This window comes from Triticum urartu, chromosome 6, assembly GCF_003073215.2.
Source record: "Triticum urartu cultivar G1812 chromosome 6, Tu2.1, whole genome shotgun sequence".
Taxonomy (NCBI): domain Eukaryota; kingdom Viridiplantae; phylum Streptophyta; class Magnoliopsida; order Poales; family Poaceae; genus Triticum; species Triticum urartu.
Window position 1 is genome coordinate 224332016 of NC_053027.1, and position 11125 is coordinate 224343140.

General features: G+C 47.5%; 1 protein-coding gene across 6 annotated transcripts; it reads left to right on the forward strand.

Moving 5' to 3' along the window:
* Positions 1–214: 214 nt before the first annotated feature.
* On the forward strand, positions 215–5408 carry LOC125512594 (60S ribosomal protein L6-like). Of its 6 annotated transcripts, XR_007285438.1 has the most exons (6): positions 215–518; positions 619–725; positions 1444–1625; positions 1713–1876; positions 4340–4567; positions 4930–5408. XR_007285438.1 is itself a non-coding variant. In XM_048677691.1 (5 exons), the coding sequence occupies exons 1-4, from the start codon at positions 304–306 to the stop codon at positions 1866–1868; spliced, it is 660 nt and encodes a 219-aa protein (XP_048533648.1). In that variant the 5' UTR covers positions 215–303; the 3' UTR covers positions 1869–1876; positions 4340–4800. The 6 variants fall into 6 exon arrangements, 5 of the variants coding, with proteins under 5 accessions (XP_048533648.1, XP_048533647.1, XP_048533645.1 ...); XM_048677691.1 differs by lacking the exon at positions 4930–5408 and having other exon boundaries at positions 4340–4800; XM_048677690.1 differs by lacking the exons at positions 4340–4567; positions 4930–5408 and adding an exon at positions 4056–4323.
* The last annotated feature ends 5717 nt before the right edge of the window (positions 5409–11125 follow it).

An 11125-nucleotide genomic window follows, 5' to 3' on the forward strand; every position in this document is an offset into this window, starting at 1 on the left:
GTATGTAGTCACTTGTTGAAATCTTTAGAAAGACAAATTTTTAGGTACGGAGAGAGTGTAAAACAAAACCTATTTGGGAAAAAAAACTAAACGGTACGCATAACAGCACTCCAGAAAGTTAAAAGAACTGGGCTTAAGAAGCCCTTCACACGGGCTGTATCGGCCTGCGCAATTAGCCCACACTACATGAAGATATCTAGCGTTCCACCACCGCACACGTATAAATGAGCGACCAAAACCCTAGTCCATTCTTCCCACCGCCGCCTGGCCCGTTGCCGCTCCGCGTCCACCGAAGAATCACCAATGGCTCCGATGTCGAAGATGGCGCTCGGCATAAAGCGGGCGTCGAGATCGCACACCTACCACCGCCGCGGGCTTTGGGCCATCAAGGCCAAGCACGGCGGCGCCTTCCCCAAGGCCGAGAAGCCGGCCGCCGTCGCCGAGCCCAAGTTCTATCCCGCTGATGATGTCAAGCCACGCACCGTCAGCACACGCAAACCCCATCCCACCAAGCTCAGGTCCGTCCCTCCCCGGTTCTCCGGCAACTCCGCGCGCTTGGCTTCTTCCTCTCCCGATCCCGTGCGGAGTTTTACAGCGAGATCGATTCGGTTGTTGCAGATCGACCATCACACCGGGCACGGTGCTGATCCTGCTCGCGGGGAGGTACATGGGGAAGCGCGTGGTGTTCCTCAAGCAGCTCAAGTCCGGCCTTCTCCTCATCACTGGTAAACCTCGTTGCTTCGTATGATAGGCTAACGTGACGGGTCGGAGGGCGTCGTTTTTTTATGTGACATTTTGGTAGATCTGTTGCTTTACCCATGGAGAGCTGCTGATTGCGAACACATTTTTAGGTTGTATCTGGCTATTTGAGAAGGGTTGTTGCATTGTTGAATCCTTGGATGTTTTTTTTGGCTTGTTTAGTGGTGTACCTCTAGCACCTTGGTTAAGTTTTTGTATGAATGTGAGATTGAATAATAGCTCAACGGGTTATTGTGTTAACCATTCATAAGTCTTCATTGTATTTAGTAATGTGATTTTGAAATTGCACTAAGAACATTGCTTGCGTTACATGATTTCGTGTTCTGTAAATGCCCTCAAATTTCCGTACTTGTGGACTAGGTATTTATTTTAGTTAGCACTTGTCCCTGTCTCATTGGTATCCCGGATTCAAAGTTACGTAAATTCCCTCTGCTGTTGTCCCGCTCCTATTTTTTTGTTGGCAGTCCCACTTCTATTTCTCATGTGAGATGACTTATTTTGGAACTTAGATTCATGATTCGGATGACTTATTTTGGATCTTAGATTCGTGATTCAGAGTTGGAGTTGTTTGCTGATAATCGGTCTACTGTTTTTTACGTTAATCTGTATTCTCAAGCACTGGGCTTTCCCCCAGATGAGTCATAATTTGTAATGTCTATAATCTTAAATTTTGCTATTCTTTAGGACCTTTCAAGATCAATGGCGTGCCAATCCGCAGAGTGAACCAGACTTACGTCATTGCCACATCCACAAAGGTCGACATCTCTAAGGTTAATGTGCAGAAGTTTGATGACAAGTACTTTGCTAGGGAGAAGAAGACTAGGGCAAAGAAGACTGAGGGCGAGCTATTTGAGTCGGAGAAGGAGGTACATTCATGCATCATTATCCTTTTAGATGCCTTTTACCCGTCTTGTTCCAATACCTTATTTTATATCTTCTCTGTTACCCTGCAGGCAACCAAGAATTTGCCAGACTTCAAGAAGGATGACCAGAAGGTCATTGATGCCGAGTTGATCAAGGCTATCGTTGCTGTCCCAGACCTTAAAAATTATCTTGGTGCCCGGTTCTCTCTCAGGGATGGTGACAAGCCGCATGAGATGACCTTCTAAGTTACCTGGTACAAGTTTCAAGATCTGTCGAAGTATTTTTTGTCTAGTGTGTGTTCTGGTTCTGTACTTCTGATTTCTTTTGCCTGGTTGGTGAATATTTGATTTCCACTGAAGTCTGCCTGCCAAATATTTTGAGAAGATAACTAGAAGTACCATCCCCTTTGTTGGCTTGTTGCGACATTTTTTTGATCCGTCGTCGTATTATTCAGGCTGCAATTCCAGTCAATGTTTTATCTTCTGATCATTGTGCATGACGCCATGCTTTGACTCAGGTGTTGTGGTATGTATTTGCAACTAGGTCAACATTACTACGGTGGTCCTTATTTGCAGAGCTTGGACAGTGTTGTGATTTCGTTGGGGCATGTCAGTAGTCTGCAACAATCCGTTCCCCTAAAAGTGCTCCAGCAGATCTTGTAAACGTGGGTAATTTCTGGTTTAGGGAAAGTTGGGCCAAAAAAGAGCTCCAACAGATCTTGTAATCTTGGTACTAGTATCAACAGCCACACTTATTCTGGCAGAGTGCGTACAATCTGATACTCCCTCTTATGTGAAATATGTTTTGTGGTTTAAGTTCTTTGAACTAAAACCGCAACACTTATGTTGGCACTTATGGAAGCATCGTAACGGATTGGTATTTGGACCGACGAGGGTAAGCTTGACAGTGCCCATCTTCACTAGTCAGGTCTTTGATGAGCTTCGAGCATCTCTAGCCGTTGAGCCCTTCACAAGTCATTTTTTTTGCCCCCTGGTGGGCTGCCGGTGAAAAATTAAGCCTCGGGGTGGAAAAATATCCATTCGCTGCCCCTACGCACCTACCCAGCCACCACCACCACGCGAACTGCCCATGTGGCTAGCGGAGCCGTATGGAGCGGGGCGGCGAGCAGACCCGGCCGGGGGTGGAGTAGATCGGGCGAGCGGGCGGAGCCGGCCGGCGCGAACCGACCAGCCAGCGTGCGGGAGGCCGGGCGACACGGCGAGCGGGTGGAGGAGCCGACACGTGGGGAGGAGGCGGATGGGGCCGGACTTGGCGTCGCGGGTGGGGACGGTGACGAGCGGCGCGGCCCGCCGCGGGCAGAGTCGAGGACGAGGCGGCGAGATGCTGCTGGAGTCGAGGCCCTCGGGCGCGCCGCGACGCAGCTTGGGCTCCGACACGCCCGGGCCGGCGCGCGACGAGCAGGCGGCGATGGTGGCGCGCGGTGAGTAGAGTGAAGCGCAGGGTGGCGACGGTGGCGCGCGGTGAGCAGAGTGAGGCGGTGAGGAGGCAGCATGGTTAGCAGAGTGGCGGTGAGGAGGCAGAGGTCGGCGCGCGGCGAGGAGGCGGCCGCGACCAGCGGCGGTGAGGAGGCAGAGGCCGGCGCGCGGCGAGGAGGCGGCCGCGACCAGCGGCGGTGAGGAGGCAGAGGCCGGCGCGCGGCGAGGAGGCGGCCGCGACCAGCGGCGGTGAGGAGGCAGAGGCCGGTTGCCGCGTCGAGCAGCAGCAAGGTGAGCCGGCCGCGCCCACGGGATCCGGCCGGAGAGGCGGCGAGCTCGGGTGGCGCGGTGGAGCGTGGAGGAGAAGGGGCGGCGGGCATGCGGGAGAAAAAGGAGATCCGGCCGGAGATGCGGCGAGCTTCGGTGGCGCGGTCAGCGCCCGCTCGCCGGCCGTACTCGCCCGTCCGGAGCCGGCGCAGGCAGTGACGATGGATGAGGGCGTGGTGGAGCGTGGAGGAGAAAGAGAAGATTCTTGCATGCACTGGCACTGCACGTGGTGGGCTAGTTAGAAAAAGGAAGGAGAGAGAGATTAAAGACTGACAGTGGGCCTTTTGTAGCTAAAAACTAGTGCCGGTGCTTCAGCTGCCCCCGATTCTCTGGAATTGCCTTGCGAGCGCGGGTCGTAGATTTCGTAAATTCCGACGTAAAACGAGCCTGTGGGGGTGTGATTGGGACACTTTTTTAATGCCTGTGCTAAAAAAAACTCCTAGGGCTGTTATGGAGGCGCGTCTGGAGATGTTCTTAGGTCCTGGGTTAGAGTGAGAGCACAAGGAGTTAGCATATTTTGTGAGTAGTGGTCGAGTAGGAGTGGAGGTAACTGGGCGGCTGGTGCTTGTGCGTGCTGCTAGAGCCTTGCTGTAATCATACTCTTTACATATTTCTGCCTCGAGTTAAGAAATTGCGTACTCTTAATTTTTTTTATTTTTTGGATCATAGGCAGTACTTTTTAAGGAGCCCATATTACCTGTTGAACTTGCCATCTAGGCGCAAGGTGCTGCCAAGGCTGCTCTTCCAAAAGCGGGGGGGGGGGGGGGTGATGAGAACATCAATATCATTGTTACAGCCATAAACCCCTACTGCTACATATATTGGACCAATTACTAGAGCTCGCGCATGCCAATTAAATTATCAGGTATTTTCGTTTCTTGGTAATGCTTCTAATGTTCATGAGAATATGATGCTGTCTAAATTGGATATATTTGTTTTGCTTACAAATGAAGGGAAACAAGAACGGAGTTGTAAGTGAGATATTTGTTTTGCTTACATGGACAAGAGAGATGAACACTGGAGCAAGACCAAGCATGGAGATGATGCCATGCACAAGGGAAACAAGAACGGAGTTGTAAGTGATGCTTTCAAGACTTTGAAGCCATCATAAGGAGTGCATAAAGCTTTGGACGAAATAAACAAGAGGCCACTTCATAAATTTCGTCCAGAGGCTGTTCTAGGTACTGCGTCACTTTATTATTGGGCCAGACCCATGTAATTTCAAAATACTCAAGTATAGACTATTTTTAGAGTTCGTATGTGTGAGGAAACAAGAGTTAGGGTTGGTTTCGGACCCCCTTTCCAAGGGCCACGGAATTCTCCCCTCTTCCTTCATATATACAGCCCTTAGGGTGTTGTTTAGACTTTGAGTTTTGTTTAGATTAAAAGTTTGCCATAGCTGCAACTTCGCGTACTTCATTTGTGTTCAACGACCAGACTAATACGTCACAGAACCCCACCTTGATCAATAAAGCTTTCCTCTTATATTCGCAATATCTAGATTGCAATCTTAGTTTCTTACTTGTTCTTTGTTTGCCTCCAGGAAACAGACCTTCGTGGTCAGGTTGATCATGCTCCGGCGTGGTCAATAACCTCTCGGAGTTGGTTTAGCGATTGCCAAGGCCGGACGTCCTCGCATGTTCGTAGTCGGATCATCAAAGTCGACTTCCTCCAAAACGATAGCTACCATCTCATCGAAAGATGAGACACTTTTGCCTCTATCAACTGGGGGAGGTGCAGCCAAGGCTGCTCCTCCATGCCGTCGTCAGCGAGCTTCACTCTGACCCTGCATGCGTCCTTTATGCAGATGCCACCGACTATCTCTACCTACTCTGTGGTCGATGATGACTTCAGCATGTATAGTGCCAATGAGGTGTATCATGAAAGGGATAGGCAAAATAATTGGTTAGTTTTGATAGTATACGATTGTAATTTTATATGAAAATTTGTAGCGCACATTAGTTTATAATTACGATAATGTAGTCAGCAATCAGGAGAATGGTGAACGAGGCAGTAGGCAGAGGATATGTCTTTATAAACTTCGTTTGAGGATGACGATAATCAAGGTGATGTTGCTTTCGAAACAAAGTAGAGGGAGAGAAATTTCATGTAAGCATTGATCCAATAGAAGGGACCAATCAAAGCCTGAAGACCTATTAGAAGCGCATTGCATGACACTATCATGGCATTGTATCTGTTTTGATAAACCGTGCCAAACCTAGTTGAGTGACAAAGGGCATGGCGGGGGGGGGGGGGGGGGGGGGGGGGGGGGGGGGGGGTGGGGTGGTATTTATTGATTTATTGTTCAAACAGTTTTATGAACTGTTTACACCCAAGTTTTCGATGTGAAATTTTGAACTTGATAGCTCAACTAAATAAACGAGTTGTATGAGCGTAGGTATCCAAAAAACAGGTCTTTTGTCATGTTCCCTTGTTGACGCAACAATGATCCAACAAATAGGAACAATGAGCACAATAAGTGGAGATGTAGGAAGGCTAAACCATCGTAGGCTGCACAAGTGCACAACAATGACGATACGGACGATGATATTGATGAAGTCCAAATCCAGTCCCACCACAACTTCAAGCATCATTGCAAAGAAGTCGCATCGAAGAAGAGGTGAGAGAGACAAACAAAAGATGGAGGAGATGAAGTTATGTTCAAGACTGCAGTCAAAGAGATCATAGCTAGCAAAAGCAAGTTGGAGGAAGTAAAAACAAGGACTTAAGGTGGTTTGAGGTCAATGGAGAAGTGCAAAGTGGCAATCAAGGAGCACAAGGCGGCAATCCAAGAAGAGAAGTTGAGAGTTCTTGCCGACAAAGCACACATGAAGAAAATGGATCAAGAATACAAGGTAATGTTCACAAGCCCCGCATGTCTGACTCCTAATTGCAATATCGTGAGTGGATGAAGGCAAAAATTCTAGCATCAAAGAAGCGTGGATAGCCATGGAAGTGGAAATAGGAATGGTCATGGAAGTAGGAGTGATACTCTATGATTTATCATCTTGTTTATGCTTTCATTACTAGGGAAAACTTTATACGTAGAGGCTTAACAGGCACTAATATCTCCTTTTTATTGATCTGGTATTGGAACTAAAAGGAGTATCCCGCACCTTTTTTCCCAGAGGTGACCCTGGGTTATCGAACCCACGAGAGGAAGATTCCCTTGAAAGAATGGGGTCTCTAGCAATCTTTTGCCAAAGTGTCAAATCCAACTTTTGACCGGATCAACAAGCAAATAGTGATTCAAACACTTATAATAAAAAGAAGGTACGGGGATGAGGTCTTAATGCTATGTATTGGTGTTGGGATAAAAAAATGATATTAGTTTGTGCTCGAGAAGTCACCCATTAAGAGGTGCTTGCTTCATTTGGAATGGGGGATGTGTCCAAATAACATCCTGACCGACATGAGTCCTGCATCAAGAATCAGTTGTCCTACCGAAGGCCCTATCCGTCTCGCGGGGTTGCCCCGATAATTAAGATAATAATATCAGACAAAGCTTTGGACGTTCAATGACTACACCTCATGAATCCCCAAGGTTATGATCCATGTTACCCTACTAAATCTTACTTCATCGGTGTTTGATACAACATTTCATGGTCCCCTTGCTCCTAACCTCTCCGGCGCTCGATCTCCATGATTCTGGGTACCTGCATGGATGAAGATCGCGGACAAGACAAGACATACTTCATGATGTAATTTTATTTCACACATACAAGACGCTGTGTCAAAGACTTCCATTGGTCCCTTCACCAAATACATGCGGCTGCAAGGCTCATGCTTCACCCCATACCTTACCGGACTACTCACACATGGAGATTAGTTCACGAGAAGAAATCATTGAAGGACACATCTTGAGATTGATTGATTGATTGCAATATGTCTTACAATGGATGCTTTGTGCGATGCATGATTACAAGTATGAACTAGATGAGAGAGGGCTATGTGGTGGAGATGGCTATGGAGGGGAAAATGGCGGCGACTAGGGTTTGTGGATGGAGATGATGTTGAATGGGTTGTGGTTGTGCTTGACGCTCCTTCTCTGATAGTTCTGTTAATATTTCGATGGGGTCCCCTTCATAAAAGTTGTTTAGGTGGACGAGCTGCCTCAGTTTCCACATCAACGGCCACTCACGTGAGCGCGTGTTGCTCTAGAGGCCTTCTGGTGCCTCCTGATGATTTATTTCTCCCCATTTCCTTCCCTTTCCTTTCTCCACGTGATATCTTCCCTTTTTAGCCCATTTCTAGTGGAAAAAATATTAAAGAGAGGATTTGTGAAATCATTTGCATTCATTAGTCATTAGTGAAAATATTGAAGCAAAATTTCTCTCTTTTAATGAAATATCTTGGTTTAAACAAGGTTGAAATGAGTGTAAAGATATCACTCAATAACCCCCCAAAGGATAAACTTGATCGTCCTCGAGCAACATAGAGAGACATTCGAATCATAAGGAACTCAGTTGTTTAAACCGAAATAACGAGAAGGTTTTGGCTCACTTACGATCGGTATGCCTAGATAGCCCTCTGCTTCTTGACTTGAAAACTTATCATAGATATACTGGTGGCATGGTTATAGTGTAAGTGTTAGTGAAGTAATGATAATCAACACAAAGTTTATGATCTACTAGATAAAACAACTTTGCAACACTTCATTTCTTTTAATCTAGAAAACACTTGCTTGCCGGGAATGCATGGAAGAGTTTCTTAAGATAGAGCCATGAAAACATAAGTTAGGGAGTAGAAAGCATATAGTAAAACATGATGCTCAAGTGCTCTTGAAAACACCCATAATTGTGTCCTCCTCTAGGCTCTTAAACACTTTGTTTCAATCATTGTTTGCTGGAACTTCACGTGAAGGAGATTATGCCAAATAAGTGATCATGCATAGGTTTTCGCTGTGGCTTAATATTTGGGAACTATGGACCTTTAGCAAGAATGTCTCTTTCAAGCTCTTTTGACCAGTCCCCTTTATTTACCACATACACACCCATTCAAGAGAAAGCCGAATAATATTCGTTTGTAGTGTTGCTACTACGTACAGTAACAAACTCATAGCCGAAATCTATCGGGGAAGGATCAGTGATAAACAATACGGCTGGACAGAATACAAAGGAAAAAGATCAGAATTCCCTTACTTCTGGAACCGGGTTAAATTTACAGAAGGGATTTAACCCAACGACACTGCAATCTTCATACTTCGCATTCACCAGAACATTTGACATTGCGACAACATCTTCCTCGGTTAGTTGAACCGGGGTATGACGGAGAGAGTCATCCGGGTCTCCACCATATTCATACATCAACTTTGAGCGACGGCTTAATGGAATAATCCGCCATGAGATCCAGCAGCGGGTTAGATCAACTCCGGTTAAACCGTTCCCCAACAAGCCATTGATTCTTCTGATAGATGGAAGCAGCTTCTTGCGTTCAGCAACGGTAAGTTTATCCGGCAGGGCGAACTTGGTGTCAAGACGATCGGGGCGGTAACCCAGCAGTGGCTTCTCTTTGGCGGGTGAGATGTCGTGACAGTAAAACCAAGTTTGGTTCCAGTCCTTTGGGTGACTTGGTAAAACTATGAGGGGAAAAACCGCACCCTGCCGGCGCTGAATTGAGATACCTCCAAGTTCTAAGCTAAGGCCATTGGTACACTCATTCTGCCGGTTCAGATAGAAGTACTCTCTAAATAGTTCCACAGTCGGCTCTTGCTGAAGATATACCTCACAGAGCACTTGAAAGTTACAAATATTGGATATGGAATTGGTGTTGGAAATATGCCCTAGAGGCAATAATAAATTAGTTATTATTATATTTCCTTGTTCATGATAATCGTTTATTATCCATGCTATAATTGATAGGAAACTCAGATACATGTGTGGATACATAGACAACACCATGTCCCTAGTAAGCCTCTAGTTGACTAGCTCGTTGATCAATAGATGGTTACGGTTTCCTGACCATGGACATTGGATGTCATTGATAACGGGATCACATCATTAGGAGAATGATGTGATGGACAAGACCCAATCCTAAGCCTAGCACAAAGATCGTGTAGTTCATATGCTAAAGCTTTTTTAATGTCAAGTATCATTTCCTTAGACCATGAGATTGTGCAACTCCCGGATCGTAGGAATGCTTTGGGTGTATCAAACGTCACAACGTAACTGGGTGACTATAAAGGTGCATTACAGGTATCTCCGAAAGTGTCTGTTGGGTTGGCACGAATCGAGACTGGGATTTGTCACTCCGTGTAAACGGAGAGGTATCTCTGGGCCCACTCGGTAGGACATCATCATAATGTGCACAATGTGATCAAGGAGTTGATCACGGGATGATGTGTTACGGAACGAGTAAAGAGACTTGCCGGTAACGAGATTGAACAAGGTATCGGGATACCGACGATCGAATCTCGGGCAAGTATCGTACCGATAGACAAAGGGAATTGTATACGGGATTGATTAAGTCCTTGACATCGTGGTTCATCCGATGAGATCATCGTGGAACATGTGGGAGCCAACATGGGTATCCAGATCCCGCTGTTGGTTATTGACCGGAGAACGTCTCGGTCATGTCTGCATGTCTCCCGAACCCGTAGGGTCCTACACACTTAAGGTTCGATGACGCTAGGGTTTGCAAAGGAAGTTTGTATGTGGTTACCGAATGTTGTTACGAGTCCCGGATGAGATCTCGGACGTCATGAGGAAGTTCCGGAATGGTCCGGAGGTAAAGATTTATATATAGGAAGTCCTATTTCGGCCATCGGGACGAGTTTCGGGGTCATCGGTATTGTACCGGGGACCACCGGAAGGGTCCCGGGGGCCCACCGGGTGGGCACCTATCCCGGAGGGTCCCATGGGCTGAATTGGGAAGGGATCCAGCCCAAAGTGGGCTGGGGCGCCACTTCCCCCTAGGGCCCATGCGCCTAGGGTGGGGGGGAACCCTAAGGAAGAGTCCCAAGGGGGTAAGGCACCTCCTAGGTGCCTTGGGGGGGAGGGAAACCTCCCTTGGCCGCCACCCCCCTAGGAGATTGGATCTCCTAGGGCCGGAGCCCCCCCTTTGGCCCTCCTATATATAGTGGGGGAAGGAGGTCTCTTTCATCCATGCCTTTGGTTACCTCCTTCCCCCTTCTCCCAAGTCCTTCTCCTCTCCCGTGGTGCTTGGCGAAGCCCTGCAGGATTTCCACGCTCCTCCACCACCACCATGCTATTGTGCTGCTGCTGGATGGAGTCTTCCTCAACCTCTCCCTCTCCCTTGCTGGATCAAGGCATGGGAGACGGTCACCGGGCTGTACGTGTGGTTGAACGCGGAGGTGCCGTCCGTTCGGCACTAGGATCTCCGGTGATTTGGATCACGACGAGTACGACTCCTTCAACCCCGTTCTCTTGAACGCTTCCGCTTAGCGATCTACAAGGGTATGTAGATGCACTCTTCTTCCCCTCGTTGCTGGTTTCTCCATAGATAGATCTTGGTGACACGTAGGAAAATTTTGAATTTTCTGCTACGTTCCCCAACAGTGGCATCATGAGCTAGGTCTATGCGTAGTTTCTATGCACGAGTAGAACACAAAGTAGTTGTGGGCGTTGATTTTGTTCAATATGCTTGCCGTTACTAGTCTTATCTTGATTCGGCGGCATCGTGGGATGAAGCGGCCCGGACCAACCTTACACGTATGCTTACGTGAGACCGGTTCCACCGACAAACATGCACTAGTTGCATAAGGTGGCTGGCGGGTGTCT

Coding starts and splice junctions, on each gene's coding strand:
- LOC125512594 (XM_048677691.1), top strand. CDS start 304: ATGGCTCCGATGTCGAAGATGGCGCTCGGCATAAAGCGGGCGTCGAGA. Junction 519..618: donor CCCCATCCCACCAAGCTCAG/GTCCGTCCCTCC, acceptor CGGTTGTTGCAG/ATCGACCATCACACCGGGCA. Junction 726..1,443: donor CGGCCTTCTCCTCATCACTG/GTAAACCTCGTT, acceptor GCTATTCTTTAG/GACCTTTCAAGATCAATGGC.